This window comes from Cyprinus carpio, chromosome B17 (assembly GCF_018340385.1).
Source record: "Cyprinus carpio isolate SPL01 chromosome B17, ASM1834038v1, whole genome shotgun sequence".
Taxonomy (NCBI): Eukaryota; Metazoa; Chordata; class Actinopteri; order Cypriniformes; family Cyprinidae; genus Cyprinus; species Cyprinus carpio.
Window position 1 is genome coordinate 12,825,885 of NC_056613.1, and position 19,439 is coordinate 12,845,323.

Genomic DNA, 19,439 nt, shown 5'->3' on the forward strand with positions numbered 1-19,439 from the left:
AAATACACAAAATAATGTTCTTTTTTAGCAGCATCATATGACCCCTTTAAAGATGTCTATTTTTGCTTCAAGAGTTCCTTAAAATGCTCCCTATGGGGCAGCTCAGTTTCTGTCAGGTCAGGTCAGTCTGACTGTCAGATCATTGCATAATTAGCTGAATCTAAATTGCTGAAGCAGACATGAACATCTCTAGTCTCCGAGTCATAAGCATCATGTTTCTGGAGCTTGGTGGAGGGCTAATGGAGAGATGGTCTGTTGTGTGTTGGAGTTCACACTGAGGTTGGTATTCAGCCAAGAGATGCGGAGGAGGAGGGTGGGCTCCTTTGGTGATATCTCCACTGTGGAATTCATGTCTTTGAAAAAATGTTCACACTTACACTTGCTTTCCAAACAGAAAGATGAATGTTTGAATGTTTTAAAGGGGCACTCAGCCATTTCCCTGATTGAAAAATAAATAAATGCATAAAGCATAATAGCACAGGCTCAATAAAATCACACAACTAGCTAAATTCCATTCTCTTTATCTCAGTACTCCTCTGTTGTACATTTTCAATAACTGAATAGTAACACTTTAAAATAGGGAACACATTCACTATTAACTAAGAGTTTTCCCACAATAAACTCCTAATTTGCTACTTGTTATAAGTTAGTAAGGTTTTTGTTAAGTTTAGGTGTGGGGTAGATTTAAAGGATCTAAAATATGGTCATGCAGAATAAGGCAACAATATGTGCTTTATAAGTACTAATAAACAGCCAATATGTTAGTAATTTGCATGCTAATAAGCAACAAGTTAGTAGTGAGAATTGGTCCTTAAAATAAAGTGTTACCAACTAAATAAATGTATGCTTGGTTTTATGTACATTTTTATGAATTTCAGGGTCTCTGGATGGTCTCTCTGGCAGTAAAAGAACACAGTGTCAGTGTACAGTGTTCTATCTTTCACTGTCCAGTTGGTTATGACAGATTTATGGAAACTGGAAATGCCTGACATGTTTTTAAGTCAGGGGTCAGTTTGCCTTCTGCTCGTAATATTGGTTTGTGTGTTGGAAGCTTGGTTAAAGTTAGTCTTCCAGTCAAATAAATCTCAGTAACGTGGAGCTGATTCTTTAAGTTATCTTTCTTGATGTGGTTTAGTTGTTTCTCTGGTTATAATCTGATCTATCAGTGATGATACATAGTTGTACGATAATAACCCTGTGATTGCAAAATTTTTGCTGCTATTCCCACAGCTGGTGTGGAGCAACTCATTGGAATGATGACAGTTTTACTGATTTCTCAAGTCAGACTTACATATTTTTCTTTCTCTTTCAGGCGGGCAGTGACGGAGAAAGTATCGGCAACTGTCCATTTTCTCAGCGTCTCTTCATGATCCTGTGGCTGAAGGGTGTGGTCTTCAATGTCACCACTGTGGACCTTAAGAGGTGTGTGTGAACATTCTTGGTTTATTGGCAGAAACATCCCCAGAAGTGACTTAAATCTGATAAAACTTTCCATAGAGAAATGCATTGTCTTTCTTTGGAAAAACTATACATACAATCTAAATAAATTGTATCCACATTTAGGTGGCAAAGTAATGTGTCTGCATAATAAGTGTGTGTGTGTGTGTGTGTGTGTGTGTGTGTGTGTATTGGTAAATTTCATTTTCAGCCATCTCAGATATTCATTTTCATTCTCAGTCTTATGTATTCCCAACTGTCCGTGATGTTGTGTTAGTAAGCATGTGTAAGTATTTCACTGAAGAATTTAAGACGCTCATGTGGCAGTGGCAGCAGTGGCACAATATTTTTACACCCAGGTGTGAGCCACTGATGATCCGTGGTAATAGTTTGATCTTCTGAAAATGAGGTTAAGCCATCTAATATTATTAGCCATCTTAGAATATTGCAAGATTCTTTTGATCTTGTTTTTGAAAGCTGACTTACACAGTATATGCTCAAATATTTAAACATTCACATTAATCTATGGTGTGTGTGTGTGTGTGTGTGTGTGTGTGTGTGTGTGTGTGTGTGTGTGAGAGAGATTACATGACTGTTTGAAGAGAGCTTCCACATCTATAGTCTGTTTCTCTCCCTCTTTCTGTTAAGACTTTCCACATATGATCTTCAGTCAGTGTTTAATGAGGCTTTAACGGAGACCTTGTTGAGCTCAAAGTTTATGAACCTAAAATGAAATCAAACTGTGTGATACTGTGACTGTTGCATTATCAATATCTACTTTTTCGTTCTTTCCTTCTATTGTTAATTCTTTCATTCTTTCTTGCTTGCCTGCCTGTTACTTTCTCCTCTCTCTTGCCCTTTCCTTCGTGTCACCAAAAGTGATAGTGTGCTCCTTGTGTTCATGCCAGAGGTGTGAGGTCATTTCCTGTTGTAGTTGGTAAGATCAGAGTGTTCCTGCCTGCAAGGCCTCTTGGGACGTATGCCCCCTCTGTTCCTGAACCCACAAGTGTTTTTAGATTTCACAGCCTCCCTTTGTGGACATCCGTGAACGTCCTTAGTTGGAAAAACTTTATGTAGAAGAGTCTTTTAGGGGTAGGGTTAGCATTTACCCTACTGGTTTTATAAAAAGCTAAGTAAATGTGTGTGTGTGTGTGTGTGTGTGTGTGTGTGTGTGTGTGTGTGTTGAGCTGTGAGTGCTCTGGAAAACCCCTTATTGTGCCACAGTGTGCAGCCCCTGAGGGCATCTTATTGCCTTGTATTTGTAAAGAAAAACAAATGATTAAATTGCTTTGGGCTCTTCCATGCTGACCGCCTTCTATAGCTAAGTAATAAAACATTTCTACAGTTTTTAGACTTCAGATTTTTCTTCAAATTTGCATTGAAAATCGATCATTTCATCATTTAGAGAATTATTTATTTACATTAATGTTATATCTATGTTTCTTCTTGGTAGAAAACCAGCTGATCTGCAGAATCTGGCCCCAGGAACCCATCCTCCCTTCATCACCTTTAATGGAGAGGTCAAAACAGATGTCAACAAGATCGAAGAGTTCCTAGAGGACGTCCTCTGCCCTCCAAAGTTAGTGAAAGAGCGTGTTTGTGGATTTAAGTGTCACATGTTAACACCACGTCAAAAGGTTTTATGTGACGTATGTGTTTGTATACTCAGGTACTCTAAACTTGGCGCCAAACACCCAGAATCCAACACTGCAGGGATGGATATATTTGCCAAGTTCTCTGCCTTCATCAAGAATTCAAAACCTGATGCCAATGAGGGTAACCAGAAATATTTCACTCTTTCACCTCCAAACAAAAGACCTAATGTATATTGCTCAGAGGAACACTCAGACATTTGATAAGCTTAGTTTAATCGTACAAACACTTTCTATTGCTCTAGTTTGAGAGATTAGACCTGGTTATGGTTGCCATGTCTCGCATTGTGTATGTAAACAGTGTTGTCTCTAGTTTAGATAACACAGGGCTTGGATCCAGTGTCTCATTTACATGCTTTATAGCTGTAGGCAGGGCTACAATTTGATTGTTAGATCTACATCCAGAGTAAACACTGTTACCTGAAACTAAGTTTTCGAAATGAGAGCACCTGTACTCTTATCAGAAGGTGTAGAACTGTTGTCAAAATGATAAATACGATAGGAATTTGCCTTGATGCAATGCTGCACAATCTCAAAGACTCCTCAGCTCAATAAGAGTTTGGCAGTGACCCTGAACACAAACTAACTTCAAGAGCCTCCACCCTAGTAAAATGTTGACTGTGGCTGATAACAGCCTCTTCATTCCAGCTGGAGTCTGTCAACAATGTCTCAAGGCTAGCAGACAGCACTGTGTACAGGAGAAATGGCTCTCAGCAAAACATGCCTTAGCATTTCAGTTTGCACACCTGAGTGTTCCTTTTTCTTTATTCTTTTTGAAAGTTTAGAGCTAGCTAAATGAAATGAACTGTGGAGATCTGCTTTCACCAGAGCGTGATTATGCCCTTATGTGGCAGCTTAGTAGAAGTGCAACCAAACACTGCAATTACATTTTGGCACTTTCTCCCTCTAGAGGGCAAGTTACATTCTTTTTAACTGTGATCCATTCTTCTTTTGTATTTTGTGAATTATATATTATATTATACATTATTTAATGATAAATACTTGATGATAATTATATATTTTCTAATTATTGTATAATATTATATTGTACAAAGATATACTTTTATAATAATTTGTCCACTTTGACAAAACACTGCAAGATTTTTTCTTGTGTTTAGTTGACAGTACAGTTTAACTTTTATTTATTAAACAATATTTGAATTTTTCACAATTTGAAAAATAATGCTCTGTCAGTAAATTAAGTGAATTTGTTAATTTACTGTACAATATTGTTGTGTCTTTCCAATTAAGTAGTATAGTCTCTGTGAATTGTAAAAACAGACATTGACTTGGCTTTAAAGTAGCTGGCTTCCTGCAAGGAAAGTTGCATGAAGGAGAGCAACTTTAATTTATTATTATCATTAATAAAAGTATTTCTATTTTTCTATCCAAAAAAGGTGAATCATTTGGGCTTTAAGATCTCTTTTAGAGTGTTCATATAAATAATAAGCCAGAAAAAAATTGTGAACCACTAACAAATTAAAACAAATGTGAAAACAACATCTTTGACATTAATACAATGCAGTTTTTTTCTTTTATTCTACCCAACTCTGTAATGGATTTTGACATATAGGTTTGGAGAGGGGACTGCTGAAGACCTTGCAGAAGTTGGATGAGTACCTGTGCTCTCCTCTGCCGGACGAGATCGACCACAACAGCATGGAGGAAGTGAAGGCCTCCACACGCAGGTTCCTAGATGGTGAAGAGATGACACTGGCTGACTGCAACCTGCTGCCCAAACTCCACATCGTTAAGGTAGCGAGCTATACAGGTCATCCTATGCTGCAGATCGAAGAGAAATTTACATTATTTGGGGCTTCAAATTATATTTTAATGGAGTTATAATGTGCAGTATTAAATGACGATCTGAGAAGGAAGATTTTCCAATTAATTTTTTCCCCGTTTTTGCTTGCAGGTGGTGGCAAAGAAGTACAGAGGTTTTGAAATCCCTGAAGACATGACGGGCATCTGGAGGTACCTGAACAATGCCTACAAGCGCGAAGAGTTCACCAACACTTGTCCCAGTGACAAGGAGATTGAAATCGCCTACGCTGATGTAGCAAAGCGGCTTGTCAATTAATGGCTCAAAATCTCCTCCACTCCGCTCCCTGCGCTGGGACTGTTAATTTTCCATCACACGAGAAAGAGAAAAAAAACAAGCTATGGACTCCTTATTTCCTTCTCTTTTATTTAGAGTAAATACCCACTGCATGATTGCTCCTTCCCCCGTTACAGCTCTTTAGGACATATCAATAATTTTCAGTGCGGCTGAAAGCTTTTTTCAGACTTTTTTTTTTCTTTTTGTCTTAGTTTAAGTGTTAAAGCAGGAAGTGCCAGATACTGTCGGCGTATCGATGGCTGATAGTGTGAGCGTGTGGCTCACGTATATCTATTCCTCTCACCCACACTATGTAGCAATAAGAGTGGGTTCACCAGCCTTTTGTTTTATGGATTTAAAATATGAAAAAAGATGCTTTTCTAAGCTTGCAAAGTGAACAGTTGACACACTTTTTTTGTTTTGTTTCTATCTAAATGCATTTGAACAGTGTTGAAAGCTCCAGTGTTTATTTTCAGAGAGTTTTAGAGAGCAGTGTAGCACCGAAGTCTCAAAAGATCCTTTATTGAAGTTTAAAATGAAGTGCATATTGACTTGCGTTGATATCAGAAGGCTGACACTTAAATATGAAGTTCATATACACATTAGTCTTCAGTTGTTTGCAAAAATGGCACCTCATACCATGTAAATTAGCAGCACCTGTGGCCTTTTTATGAAGGAAAGACCTCGTTAACAGAAACTATAGATACATGAAGAGATTCTATAGATCTGCCTTATTCACTGTAGATTCATTATTTAACATAAAAAGTGCTGCACTGTCATAACTGCATTTCATGGCATGAAACACATGAAGGGAAACACCTGTGTAGATCTACATCACTTGCACTTCATGTGAAGTGTCCTTAATTTGAATAGTAGCAAAATGGGATTTTCTTTTTTTAAATAAATGGTTTAAATAGACAAGGAGCATCTCATTTAAAGAAGCTGAGTTTTTAAGATGTGGTGCTATCAAAAGACTGTATAGACAGAAAAAATGCTTTATAGCCTTACCAAGTTAGCCTACCAAGTTTGATTAAAGGCTCAGAGTAAAATACTGCATTATATGTTGATACAACATTGAAAGTAAGCTTGTAGTTTCTGATTTGGTTGTTAATGGAAGTTTATAAATGAAAGAAACTGGTTGCCATATGTTTTTCCAATTCTTTTTTTTTGTGATGGAGAATTATAAATCTTGTTTTTGGTTTTCAGAAATGAATGTGCAAATTGTATACATTCATGAACTGAATGTAGCAGAATGACACTGACTTGTAATGACACATCTGGCCTTATACATTTTCTCAAGGTAGCAGAAAAGAGAACATTAAGCATTGAATTAAACTCAAAATCCAACATACAAGGACAAAGACAGAGACCGAGTGAGAGGAAAATAAATTGAGACCCATCTCTCTGCTGTTGGAAGTGAGTGAGTTGCTGCCCTGTGGGAACAAAAAACAGGAAGATTGTGTTGCAGAGGAGCTTGTTTCCTTTTTCCTCTCCTCTGTTTATGCTGATCCATTAATGGACTGGATGGTTGAGTGAAAATGTAGGGATTTTTTTCAGTTCACTTTGAGTTCAGACCAGGAGATCATTTGCACACTATTAGAAAGTTGGACCAGGGACACTTTTTTAAATTTGGTTTTTCAGCTTTGTGAATTTAAAGGAATCAGCAATGCGCCATGTGTTGTTTTTTGAAAGAGAGATGCTCCCTCCGTACTATTCATCCAATATCTCTTTTTGAGAAACTGAATGTTGAAATGTTGCTCTTTGTAGATTTCTGACTAGACCTGTGTATGTGCGTGCAAGGAACAGGTTTGACATTAACTCTAAAAACACTGCATGTTTGCCATATGCCATCGAACTCTCATTAAATAAACTGCTGGCAGCTATGACAAATTTGGAGTATGAATTATTTTGGTATAAAATAGCCATACTGTTTTATACTAATTACTGGATTGTCACTTTGACACTTTTCATACTCCCCCCTCTTTGTTTCTTCCTGGTATGTCTGTCAGTCTTTTCCTTGAATGTTAATAATAACCACATGCAGTATGCATACAAAAACCTTTCAATCCAGAATGAATACAGGAATGTATAGAGCTTTTATTTAGCCATTCCTTAACGAGGGATTGAGAGTTACATGAGAAGGTCAGTTTTTAACTAGCATTGTGATTTTTCGCTACAAAAATGGTCATTTCTTGAATTATGTAATTTAGTAACTGAATGAAAAGTAAAATTGAAGACCGGAAAAAAACAGTCACATGTTTTCCAATTAAAACAGAAAACCTTTTATGTTTAGAACATTGGTAACACTTTACAAAAAACTCATTTGTGAACTTTGGTTAATACGTAAATACATTAACTAACAATAAGCATTACAGTTTTTTATATAATAGTTATTAATTTGTATTTATTCATGTTTGTGAATAAAAATACAATTGTTCGAGCTAGTTCACAGTGCATTAACTTATGCCAATAATTTTAGATTTGGGAAAAATGTATCAGTGAATGCTCAAAATAAACATTAACTAAGATTAATAAATTACATAGAACTATCAGTCATTGTTCATGTTAACTAAAGTAAATGTAAACTAATGTTAACAAATTAAACTGTAAAAGGTTACAGGAACATTTTTAAAGAAACATCTGAATCATTTCTTTCAAATTAATTTCACTGATTGTACTATGACAATTTTCATTTTTACAAGTTTTGAGTTATAGATTTATTTCAAAATATTAAGACGCATGACCACAAGGAGACGCTATAACCTTTTTTCCATTCAAAGCAAATTACAATGATTGTCTTACACTGGTGATTGGATTTAATTAAATAAGCACTGTTAATTAACAATAGAACATTCAGAACAAACTAGGTGTCTGTGTATTCCATATATATATATGACTTACTTTCGTGAGGTTTTACAGCTCAGACCAGTTTTTGTTCTATAAGAAAGACGTTAACAAGGGAAAAGTGTACACGGAGTTCAAAGCTGAAGTGCGCGCTCCGCCCAACACGCTCCCGTGCGCTTCAGGAGCGCGTGAATAACACCGAGTCTCCAGCGCGCAAGCAAACCGTGCGCATTTCAAACTTTCAGTTTGGACACGTTCGAAAGACTAAAGGTATGTCGTAAAGACTCCATGAAAGAAAGAAAGTCATGAGCATATCAAAGTCCAAAATTAAGAAACTTTTTGGGAAGTCAACGAGCTTCGATAAGGAAAGCAGGGATGCTGACAGGACTGAGGGTCAGTGGGGCACCTCACCAGAAGAGGACCAACCGAGTTTTAGAGGTTCGGACATGACTTTACCGTCGAGCCCTAGAGATGTCACCTCATACCCGGACTCACTGCCCACCAGCCCCAGCGAGAAGAAGAAGAAACGCTTCCCGACCTGGAGGTCCAAAAAGAGGAATAAAGATAAAGAGTTTCTCAGGAGTACCGGAGAATTGTTCAACCACAGGCGAGTGATCTCTCCTCTAATTTCTAATGTGCTTTACCCTGAATATCTGTCATGGGAATCTGTGAATGAGCTCCATATGCTGCCATCTCTCCTTAATTTCACACCACTGATATTAGTTACTCTGGTGTGTTTTAGAGGGGTTTTGAGCACTTTTTAATTTTTTTTTTTTTTAACTTTGTCAGACTTGAAGAAAATCTTAAACCAGCTAAGGCTTTTTTTTTTTTTTTTTTTTTTTTCTTCGTAAGGGTGTTTAATTTTAATGTTATTATTGATTGGTAGCACTTTAGGGTAGGGTAGGGTAACTTTCTTTAATAAGTCATTAAAAAGATGGTAAGCTAATCGTATGCTCATAACTTTGAAGTATTCATATCTTAATTTGTGTGAATCTCAAAACCTGTCAAGAACAGTCATATTTCAAGGGACATTAAAACGAAATAAGTTATATTTTGCATAAAGACAATGCCATACTGCAGCTTTATTCAAAAATGAAACAATGAAACATTATTTGAATCATTTATCTCCTCCTTCCTCATGACCAAAATTTAACGTCTCATTCACATTGTGTAAAATTGTAAAATAATTAACTGACTGTGAGACACATATATATATACACACACACATACACACACACACACACACACACACACACCACAAAACCCGTCATAGGGGTCAATTTTTTTAAATTGAGATTTATATGCCATCTGAAAGGTGAATAAATAAGCTTTCCACTGATGTATGGTTTGTTAGGATAGGACAATATTTTGCTGTGATACAACTATTTGAATATCTAGAATCTGAGGGTGCAAAAAAATCTAAATATTGAGAAAATCACCTTTGAAGTTGTCCAAATGAAGTACTTAGCAATTACTAATCAAAAATTAAGTTTTGATATAGGCCGATTTGGTAGGAAATTTACAAAATATCTTCATGGAACATGATCTCTTTACTTAACATCCTAAAGATTTTTGGCATAAAAAAAAAAAAGCCGATACCGAGTACTGATTTCTTGTCATGCATCGGCCGATACCATTCTGATGCTTCAAGCTTTATATAACATATGTAATAATATATCATAGGTTATCCATATAACCTAGGTTATTCATTCATTGTTATTCACTGAAGATGTGAAATTTCCTAGGACATCACTTTTGGCCAGTAATATATGGCAGTTTATTGACTTTCCAACTGACTGCCAAACTATACTGCAAAAACAAGCCACTTTGTTTCTCGAAACGTCATAGCATTTCCACACCGGTGATGATGACTGTGGCACCAAATCATTTATGTCCCCACACATCATGTATGTCCTCACGCGTTGACATCATCAAATTGCGATTGGTTCATGAGATCGGCCAAGTGTAGTGAGTACTGATCGAGTCATATAATGTGATTATCGGCCGATCGATCGAAGCATCCCTAATTGACACACTTGGTAAATATGAACAAAGAACCCTGTGAAAATAAATCGTTAATCCTATTAATCTTTAATAATTCAAAGTATTCACAAAAAAACTAACCTTTCATTGAAGTAAAACAATTGAAAATGGGGGAAATCTCATTATGAAATGTTTTTCTCAAATCCACAAGTATATATACCACTTCTATGTTTTTGAAAAAATTAGTTTTGCATTGTGTATACACACACACACACACACAAAATAATTATAAGTTATACTAAAAAATCATTTTGAAAATACAGAAATATTGGAAATGACAAATAAATATGTACAAAAAAGCATTATGTTTATTTTCAGAGGATTACATTTCATATTCCTAAACAGGAAACGTTTATATGATATGTGCCATGGACATATTTTGTGAGATCGATTGTATCACTGATTTAATGCAGACAATGTGAAATTTTATTTAGCGTTTGTTTATTGTTTACACTTATATACTTATATTATAAACTTAAGTACCATTGGTCTAATTTATATGTAGTTTATTAGACATGGATTTAAAAATGGCAATATAGTGGACTGCTATGTTGTATGTGTATAGTTGCATAGAGACAATGGGAGGACATCCTGTACATATTTCAGAACTGTATACCATAACACAATGGAAAGATAGTATGTCATCGATTTGAGCTCTCACAACACTGCTGCATCTGTATTGAGCTGGTCAGCCTGTGTGACTCTTGGGTTTTGTTTTAAGATGTGCTATATCACTACTTGCCAAAGGCTAATTACCTTCCATTGAGCCACTGCTCAAAACACTCTTTATTCCTCCCCAAACAATCCCACAATTCCAGCAAGGCTTCGTCTGTGTTGAACAATCAGGGGTTTGGACACAAAAGCAGAATCTGACAAGAATCAGCAGTGTTCATTATAGTCCCACTCTTGATTTATTTTCATCTTGCGTAATCACATTTAAGCTTTGTTTGATTTGATGTAGAAAACATGTTGTTAAATAGACAAACATGCTTCTGTTTTTTCAAGTGGAAAGATTTTGCTTGACTAGTTTTGCCCTTACCTTTGTCTTATATTTCGATAGCAGGTTTCTTCCTGCACAAGTTGGATGCTGTTTTAGTTTAACTGACTCACATGTTGCTTAAGTAGCAAGTACAATAAAGAAATCTTTCATATAATTTTGTGATCTGTTCTTTCCAGATTACATGTTAACGCAGAAGCATTACAACATTAATTAGTATTTTTGGAGATGTTACTCCAATGCCAATAACATTTTCCACTACACTGACTGCTCAATGAGACTGTTAAACTTAATTTATGATCATACGAATAAACAAAATAATACTTGGCATCACTGCAGGAAGTAGAAACGGGTTCCGTTGGATGGACGACTTTCAATCATCAGACTAAACACTTTTAAAAAAGAATTCTGTTGCACTTGTCACAGAACCAGTTTAATCCTATAACTAAATAGAAAAGTTTGTTTTGTATTTAACCTTAAATAAGCATGCTGATATAAGTGATATGTCACCTTTCTTTCATAACAGATGATGTAAGAGAGACAAAATAGCAGCCTAATTTGATTTGATTGTAGATTAATAACATGCATTATTTGTTAAAGGCAAATATTAAAGGAAGTAAAGCCGTCACTGACTAAAGATGAAGAAGACTGGCGAGAATTTCCTGCTACTGTAGGCAAGAGTCACAGCCTTCAGAAAAAGAAGAGTACTACAGTATTTTCAAAACATGCATGTTGTCCATACATATGTCTGTTTATAGAGACATTTATATTTATTACACTGAATTTATAAACTGACATATGATTTTTTAATTTATTGATTCATCAGCCAATTTGCTCAGTTATTGTTAGTTTAACTAGCATTAAGTCAGTGGTTGTGTACAAACAGAACACTTACTGGTTTCTGTCTTTACGTTTTAGGCAACAAAGTACAACACACATTTGTAAAGAAGGGATTCATCTACCAAACACTAAATGAACTAAAAGGCTCTGAAAATCAGTGTGTGAGATTTAGGATCACCTGTACAACAGAAGCAAATTACAGACATGAAATGAAATGAAAAACACATTTACAGTTGGCAACACTAAGTGTTTGAGAATGTAAAGTGGTCACAGCAGGTTCATTAGCCTTTTCAGGCTATTAAAAAGTCAAGCCAAACATTTTTATGATCACACTGTGTGGAAACACTGATCAGTTGGAAACGAGAAAGAGCTGCTTAAAGTTGCCTGTGGGCAGAGCGTATTCGTGTGTGTGTGTGTGTGTGTGTGTGTGTGTGTGTGTGTGTGTGTGTGTGTTGCAGACAGGTGGGGGTTGAGAAAAATCCAGCTCTTCATAATGATGACTGATATGGCTGGAAGCTTTGTTGACATGACATAAACATGCTAAGAGAACTCAAGGTGGTTGTACTATATTAGTGACGACATCTTTTAGATGTAGTATTTTTTATACAGAGGTAATGTCTGCTGCTCCCAAACCTAAACCTAATCATCACACAAACCTGTTGATATCAGTAGATTTAAAACAAAACTTGCCAATAAAGCAATATATATATAAAATATATATATATATTTTTCAAATTGTATTTACCCAAAATGTATTTTATGATTGCGAATTAATTTTCTTGTTAATTTTTAAGTTGCATTGTTTACAGCATATATTTGAAACAGAATTTGGCAATAAAAATATTTGTTGTAAGGGTGATTTGGCCTATTTATTAGCTGTTTAAATGGGCAAGTTCAGATGTCCTTGGAAGTCTGTTTTTGACATGTTTCTCTATATTTGTGAAGCCCTCACAAGTAAAGCCAAACCTGTACAGTGTGTTTGGTTTAAGCAAAAATCCTGCATGGATGGATCTCAGCAGAGTAATTGTTACCATTGCCAGTTTTGTTCTAAAACTGGCATATATTAGAAAGCTGTGGAGGAGCAGTGACTCACTGTGGTCGGCAAACATTTGGATGTGCAACACTGAACGGTTTTGTAAAGCAGAAATAAAAGTGTTTTGTTCCACTCAGAACAGTCATAGATGAGTTTTAAGCATGAACATTGGTCTTGCTTTTATTTCTCTATATTTCCCCATTGTTTTACAGCTGGTCTTTAAAGATACAATCTTTTTTGCCTGAAGCACCTATACAGTACGTGTTTGTATTCAGTTGACACATTTCAGGGTTTCTTTCCTGATTTGGCATGATAAATGACTCAGGTTTCTGCTTTAAATTTGCTGCTGCCAAGGCAACAAAAAATAAACAACACACAGTGCTGACTTTCTTCTTTTTCTTTTTTTTTTGATGGAATACTTGACTTTTTTAATGCATCAAGGAAAATCTAATTGTATACATCTCAATTTACAATACATTTTTACTGGTAACACTTTATAATAAAGTTATTAACATAACTGAATGTCATAAAGTAACATAATTTTATTCAAAAAATATACTTGTATTCATGTTTAATGCAATTTGTTTAAAATATATTAAAGGTACAAAATTTGTCACTGGGGCAAAAGTAGCTAATAAACTTTTGGTACTAATATGTACTTTTAAGGTACTATTAGGGTCTTTCGCACCGCGGGAACCTTTTCATAGTACCAGAACTAATTGTGGAACTACCCTCTTTTCTAACCAGCACAACTGGTACTACCCGTGACGTAAGTAGACATTGATTGGCCAAACGCGTACGAAAACGCCCTCACCCGCCAATATTTAAAACACTGTGTAAACATACTGTAAATATTGTGCCAACTTATTTTGCAAGTATGGAGAATAGCGATAGATGGACAGATGCTGAATTGCAGGCACTTGTAGCAAATGTAGAATTGGCAGTTGTCGTTGGAGATTCTTCCTCCTTTCCGTTCTTTCAATCGCTTAACGTATAAGTCGACATTCCATGTCCATTACTGTGAAACGCGCGAGACACAACAAAAACACAGCTCCGATCACAGCTTCCTCCATCTTCCTGTTGTTAACGTTGTTCTTTTCTGTTTTCGTTGTTGAACACTGCTCACAAATGACGTCGCTGTCGACCAGCTTACGTCACTTTCTAGTACACACTCTTGGTGCCAATGCAACCCTTTAAATGTTCTGGGAAATAGTTCGCGCAAAATTGTCCCAGTACTTTAGTACTTTACATTTAGTTCTGGAACTAAAGCGGTGCAAAAAGGCCCTAATATGCACCCTTTAGTGGTAAATAAGGTACTAAAGTGAACATATATAAAAGTTACTGTCCCAGTGACAGCTTTTGTACCTTTCCTTCTGGGATTATAAAATGTTACCATTTTATTTTGTTTGAGGAAAAATTCAAATGTACAGAAGAGGATGTGACCTTGTTGTCTTGTTGGCATGCCACTGATAATGAAATGGTTAACGTTTCGCTCATCACAGACCACCAGTTCTTCACTTCTGGTATCTGTATTTGTAATAAATTGGGGAAAAGTGCTTTAGGGTTTCTATCTTGACACCCCTATTTTTGTCTGAAAAGCTCTTTGTCTTGGTCTCTCTGCATGTTCCTGTACAGACTCATGCTGCAGGAATGTGCAAAGAGTGATTGGGAAATGACCCAGTGAGCAAAATAAAACAGAAGCTGATCTCTCCTTCACATTGCAGTTTATATGATAATGCTTTTTGTATATTTGTACATGTCCATCTGATCGTAGGCTGTGAGTTAATAAAGATTCCTAATATAACCAGGGAAACCAGTTCTGAAGTTGTTTTTATTCTTTGAATACAGTTTATTATATTCCCTGACCTTCGAGGGGAAACACTAAAAATCTGATTCATCAGCACCTTTTGTAATAGCAATAATAATAATAAAGGAAGGCTTAAAAGCTGGAAGTTATTATCTCATAACCTCAGCGGACGACAGTTGACACTGTTCATGTTGTTTGCAACAATCTTTTTAAAGACGTGAAAAAAAAGCTTTGTACGCTCATTTGTAATGATGCACCTTTTTATTCTCTGGCATATCATTGACATTAAGTTCTAACTTAGCCATACATCTTTTATAATTTGTAAATGATGCTTTTGCTATTGTAAGTTGATTTATGGTTCTTTTTGTGGTAACTTGCTGCTACTGATATTTTAATCTTGTAATTTCTTCCCTTATAATGCATATTTTTGTCTTATCTTTATGTGAATATGAGGTTTCTGAAATGCACAGACTGACACATAACTAGGCTGTGATCTGTTTAGAGGAGTTACGTGATCACTGAGAGGTGTTTCAACTGGCCCAGACACATCTCACAGAAAACTGACTGAATAAAGCCTGTAGTTGTTAGAGGCTCAAATTGTGTTCCAGCTCATGGGGGGTCCAGCCCAAGGGCTTGAAACACAAACAATGGAAATTCAAATAAATAACGTTTGTTTTTTCCCAGCATACTGTAGCTTAAGTAAAATTGTAGTAGTGACGATTCTCTGTTGAATCTAATCATGCACTGACTACGACTATTTACAGTGACTAAAAATACCTTCTAGTATGATAGAAATGCATTTATTCAGTTCAATGGTAATTATAGTCATTTAACTGCATCTACAATAATAAATCAACATATTTGTTAAAAGATTTGTAACCTTATTGTCATAATTTGAAGATGAGAATCCAAGGAAGATATAATTCTAATTTTCCCAAAAGAACCTTAGTGTGAATAACATTTTAATAATCTAAAGACTTTTTGTGGAATGGAAAGGTTCAATGAATGTAAAGGTTCTTGAGGGAATCAGTGATGCCACTGAGATTTTAAGAGTGTATCAAGGGTGGAAAGACTTTTAGTTTGTTTCATAATTCTGTTCATGACAACCCATACTAGGCTATAAACCAAAACAAATTGTTGTTTTCCATATTCTGAATGTGTTTGGCATGAATGTTGCCATTGTATGTATTTCAGATGCTTTCCAAAACACCTGAGAGAAAATACTCATATTTACTGTAAGAAATGTATGTCACTTGATTCTCAGATTCATTGTATTGCATTCTACGCATTAAATCAGGTTTTATTGGGGATATCAAACCCACATGCTGAGGGGAGACTCAGTGACATCCATCACGTAATGAATTCAAAACCAAAAACTGAAACATTCTAAAAGACACATAATCCCAGGGAGATGAAGGCAGACACAGGGAGACGTGTGTTAACAGGAAAGATACTGAAAGGAATTAGCTTGCAAGGCTTAGGAACTCAAACTATACTTATATCTGACATGGTTCAGGCCACTGACTGTTTTTTGTACTGTGTGTATGTGAGAGGATTAGTAGAGTAACACAGTGACTTTCTTTAAAACTGTGATATAAAAAAGAAGAATGACTGTTTTTTGTACTGCGTGTATGTGAGAGGATTAGTAAAGTAGCAGAATGACTTTCTGATTTAAAATAAAAGAGGTCAGAATATCACTGTTAAACAAACAGTGGAACCAGCGGTTGCAAAATGTTTTTTCAAGTACCTTGGAGTGCCATATAAATACAAGTGTAATGGCATATAAATTTGTCATAGGTTCGCTTACAGCACAGTCATTAAGACTCAAAACTTTAGTGTTATCATTAATATTATGACCGTTATCACAACAATTCACCTTTAAACCCATTAATCTTAACGAGACACCTAAACCTACTACTGTACATATATTCCAGTAGTGTCAGTCACACAAATGATCAAATAAGTAATATAGAAATTACTAAATATTATAAATATTGTAATTATATTTTATTTCTTTATAATAAATACATTTTATTAAATATATATACAAGTTCTTTATGCAGATCTTCCTGGGTAGCCTTGGTATCAGTTATATCAGGGAGAGTTAACAAATGCTTGGAAAGTATTTCACCAAATACATATTCATTGATGTTATATAATGGCATTCTCTTCTTTTCTCTTTTATTTCTTCCCTCTTTCTCTCTCTCTCGATCAGAAGCTCTTTGTCATGGCCTTCAGTTGTTTGTGATGACAGGTGAATCAGTTTTCAGTTTGTTATGTAAAGAATATCATGGCTTTGCATCTGCCACAGTGGACGTTTACATTTAACAAGCCTCTTCGCTCCATTACCACAGAAAAATACTTCTGTCTTTGGGACAATAATCATTTAAAAAGAAAAACTGATTCGATGTTTTCAAAATAAGGTGTGAAACCGACCAGGCCACATTGTTTTAATACCGTAGCCATATTTAGTGTGACCTTTTAGTGTGTGTGTGTGTGTGGGTGGGTGTGTGTGTGTGTAAAATGAAATCATCCTGAAAGCTTATGGGAGCTTCTGATCATTTTGTTCAATGGAAGCCCAAGATAAAAACAAGGGTGAGACCTTTTGGTATCATTACTGCTCCTTAGAAACACAAAACATCCCTAGTGGCAGCTCAGCATCTCGCATTGTTAATCTAGTGATTCAGAGTTGCCTGTTATGATGCAATGCTTTAATGCGGTTTTCAAAAAATATTCCTATGTACACTCTTGCTGTTATTCAAGAGAAACAGCCACAGTCTGAAATTGTGTTCAAAGTTTTTGTTGCACCTGCCAATACTGAGTGAAATTAAGAAAGCTTTAATAAATTAAAAAAATGTGTAACTATTATCATGTCGCCTGTTGTCTTTCCATGCATGATTTTCCACATCCTGTATCCTGAATTTCAGGAATGCACTGGAAGCATTTGACACTCTGTATTCGATGTTTGTTCTGTTTTATGTGATGAAGGGGTGTGGCTCTGCTAATACTGTGTGCAACAGCTCATCATGTGTAATTTGTAATATTCAGTTGTTTAGCCACCTGTATCATGATGCCAAAAGATGGATCAGATGCATCTCTGGTCACATTTATAGTTCCTAGTTATATTTAACTATTTGACCTTATTTATTTTAAAGGAAAAATACACCCAATTGAAAATTATCTATTCACCTTCATATCTTTCCAAATCAATATATTTTTCTATCTTTCTTCTGTGTAACACAAATTAAGTGAAGAATAATAAATAATAGCGTTTAGTCCATATAACAAATGTGAAATGGGATCTGTCATCCAAAATTACAAAAAAGCAAAATAAAAGCTGTCATTTAAACGACTTGAACGGCATTGGAATATATTGCATGAGTCATGTAGACAACATTTATGATACCTTTATAGTGTTTTTGGACATTTTAAAGTTTAACAGCTTGGCTCTCCATTTACTTTTATTAAATAACACATATTGGTGGTTGTATTTCTCCTTTATGTTACACAGAAGAAAGAATAAGGTCTTGGTCTGGAACAACTTAAGAGTAAATAATGACACGGGTGTAATTTTTGGGAGAGCTGTCCCTTTAAATGCTGTGTTCTGGATTTGTGCTAGTCTTTAATAAGTATGAAACATTGCAGAATATTGCTTTATAAGAGAATCAAAAATTAGCTGGCGTATGTTTATTTAGTCATTTCAGACACAACCATAACAGAAGACATAGAGAACAAAAGGCACAATCTCTCAGATGATTGTAAACATGAACATAAAATGTGGACCTTGTACACAAAGGCATTGGGTTTCATTGTGTGCACACTCACACATAAAACCCTTTTATACACATGACCTGGACACACACATACTCTTATTAAGAAACTGATGCAGCACTGACTATTTTCCATGTCTTTGGGGGGTGGTCAGAAAGTGTGTGGATTTGGGTCAGAATGTCAGTGTTATGTAACAGTTAGGTGTGGCCCAAAGCTGCTGACGGAGCAGCGGTCTTAGTGGATCTTAGTCCTAGCACAAAGCTCTCACAAATATTTTCTTGCTTGCTTGAAAGTACCCCAACCCTCTCAAATGTATTTTCCTGAAACATAAATCCCTTTAATTATAGATTTACAGTCCAAGTTTGATTGTTTGATGTCCTGTTAGTGAATTATTTTCCTCCAAAGTTTATGAATTATACTAGGTGATCAGAACTGCTCTCATGTCAGTTGGAAGTAATTAATCCTTTTTTTCTCATCTGTATATTAGTGATAATCTTCCAAAACACCTAAACTGAGCCTGGTTTATTTTTGTTTATCTGTATATGAAAAATGTCATCAGTAGAAAATACAGATTTTCTTTTTTTATTCCTTTTTTTTAAATCTCTTTATTGATTTTAAGCTTACATAACAAAAACCACTTGTTACAATGACATAAACTTATAACATAAACACTCGTATACATTCAGACAATCAACAGAAAAAAATATTATTATTGTTTAATAAACATTATTTAATTTCAGTTTAAGCTTTAGTAACTTGGTGCTTTTCTCATTTATTTATTTTTATTTATTTAGCTTTATTTTTTATCTCAGTTTTGTTTTACTGCAATTCTCATTTTTCTGCAGCATAAATATTATTTCAGTTTGTTTGGAAAGACAGCATTTCTCAATTTTGTTTAAGTTTTCAAAGCTTTCCAT

The 19,439-nt window shown here is 35.4% G+C and overlaps 2 protein-coding genes across 2 annotated transcripts in view; both read left to right on the forward strand.

Moving 5' to 3' along the window:
* The window catches only part of LOC109070110 (chloride intracellular channel protein 4), a 20,917-nt gene extending 13,840 nt beyond the window's left edge, over window positions 1–7,077 (forward strand). Inside the window, exons 2-6 of the mRNA XM_042742343.1 lie at window positions 1,313–1,422; window positions 2,891–3,016; window positions 3,107–3,213; window positions 4,663–4,844; window positions 5,005–7,077. Of these exons, the coding sequence (XP_042598277.1) occupies window positions 1,313–1,422; window positions 2,891–3,016; window positions 3,107–3,213; window positions 4,663–4,844; window positions 5,005–5,169 (690 nt within the window). The 3' untranslated portion in view covers window positions 5,170–7,077. The remainder of the gene's footprint in view (window positions 1–1,312; window positions 1,423–2,890; window positions 3,017–3,106; window positions 3,214–4,662; window positions 4,845–5,004) is intronic.
* Window positions 7,078–7,901: 824 nt separating this feature from the next.
* Window positions 7,902–19,439, forward strand: part of crybg1a (crystallin beta-gamma domain containing 1a) — a 42,387-nt gene continuing 30,849 nt past the window's right edge. The window contains exon 1 of the mRNA XM_042742339.1: window positions 7,902–8,638. Coding sequence (XP_042598273.1) covers window positions 8,337–8,638 — 302 coding nt within the window. The 5' untranslated portion in view covers window positions 7,902–8,336. The remainder of the gene's footprint in view (window positions 8,639–19,439) is intronic.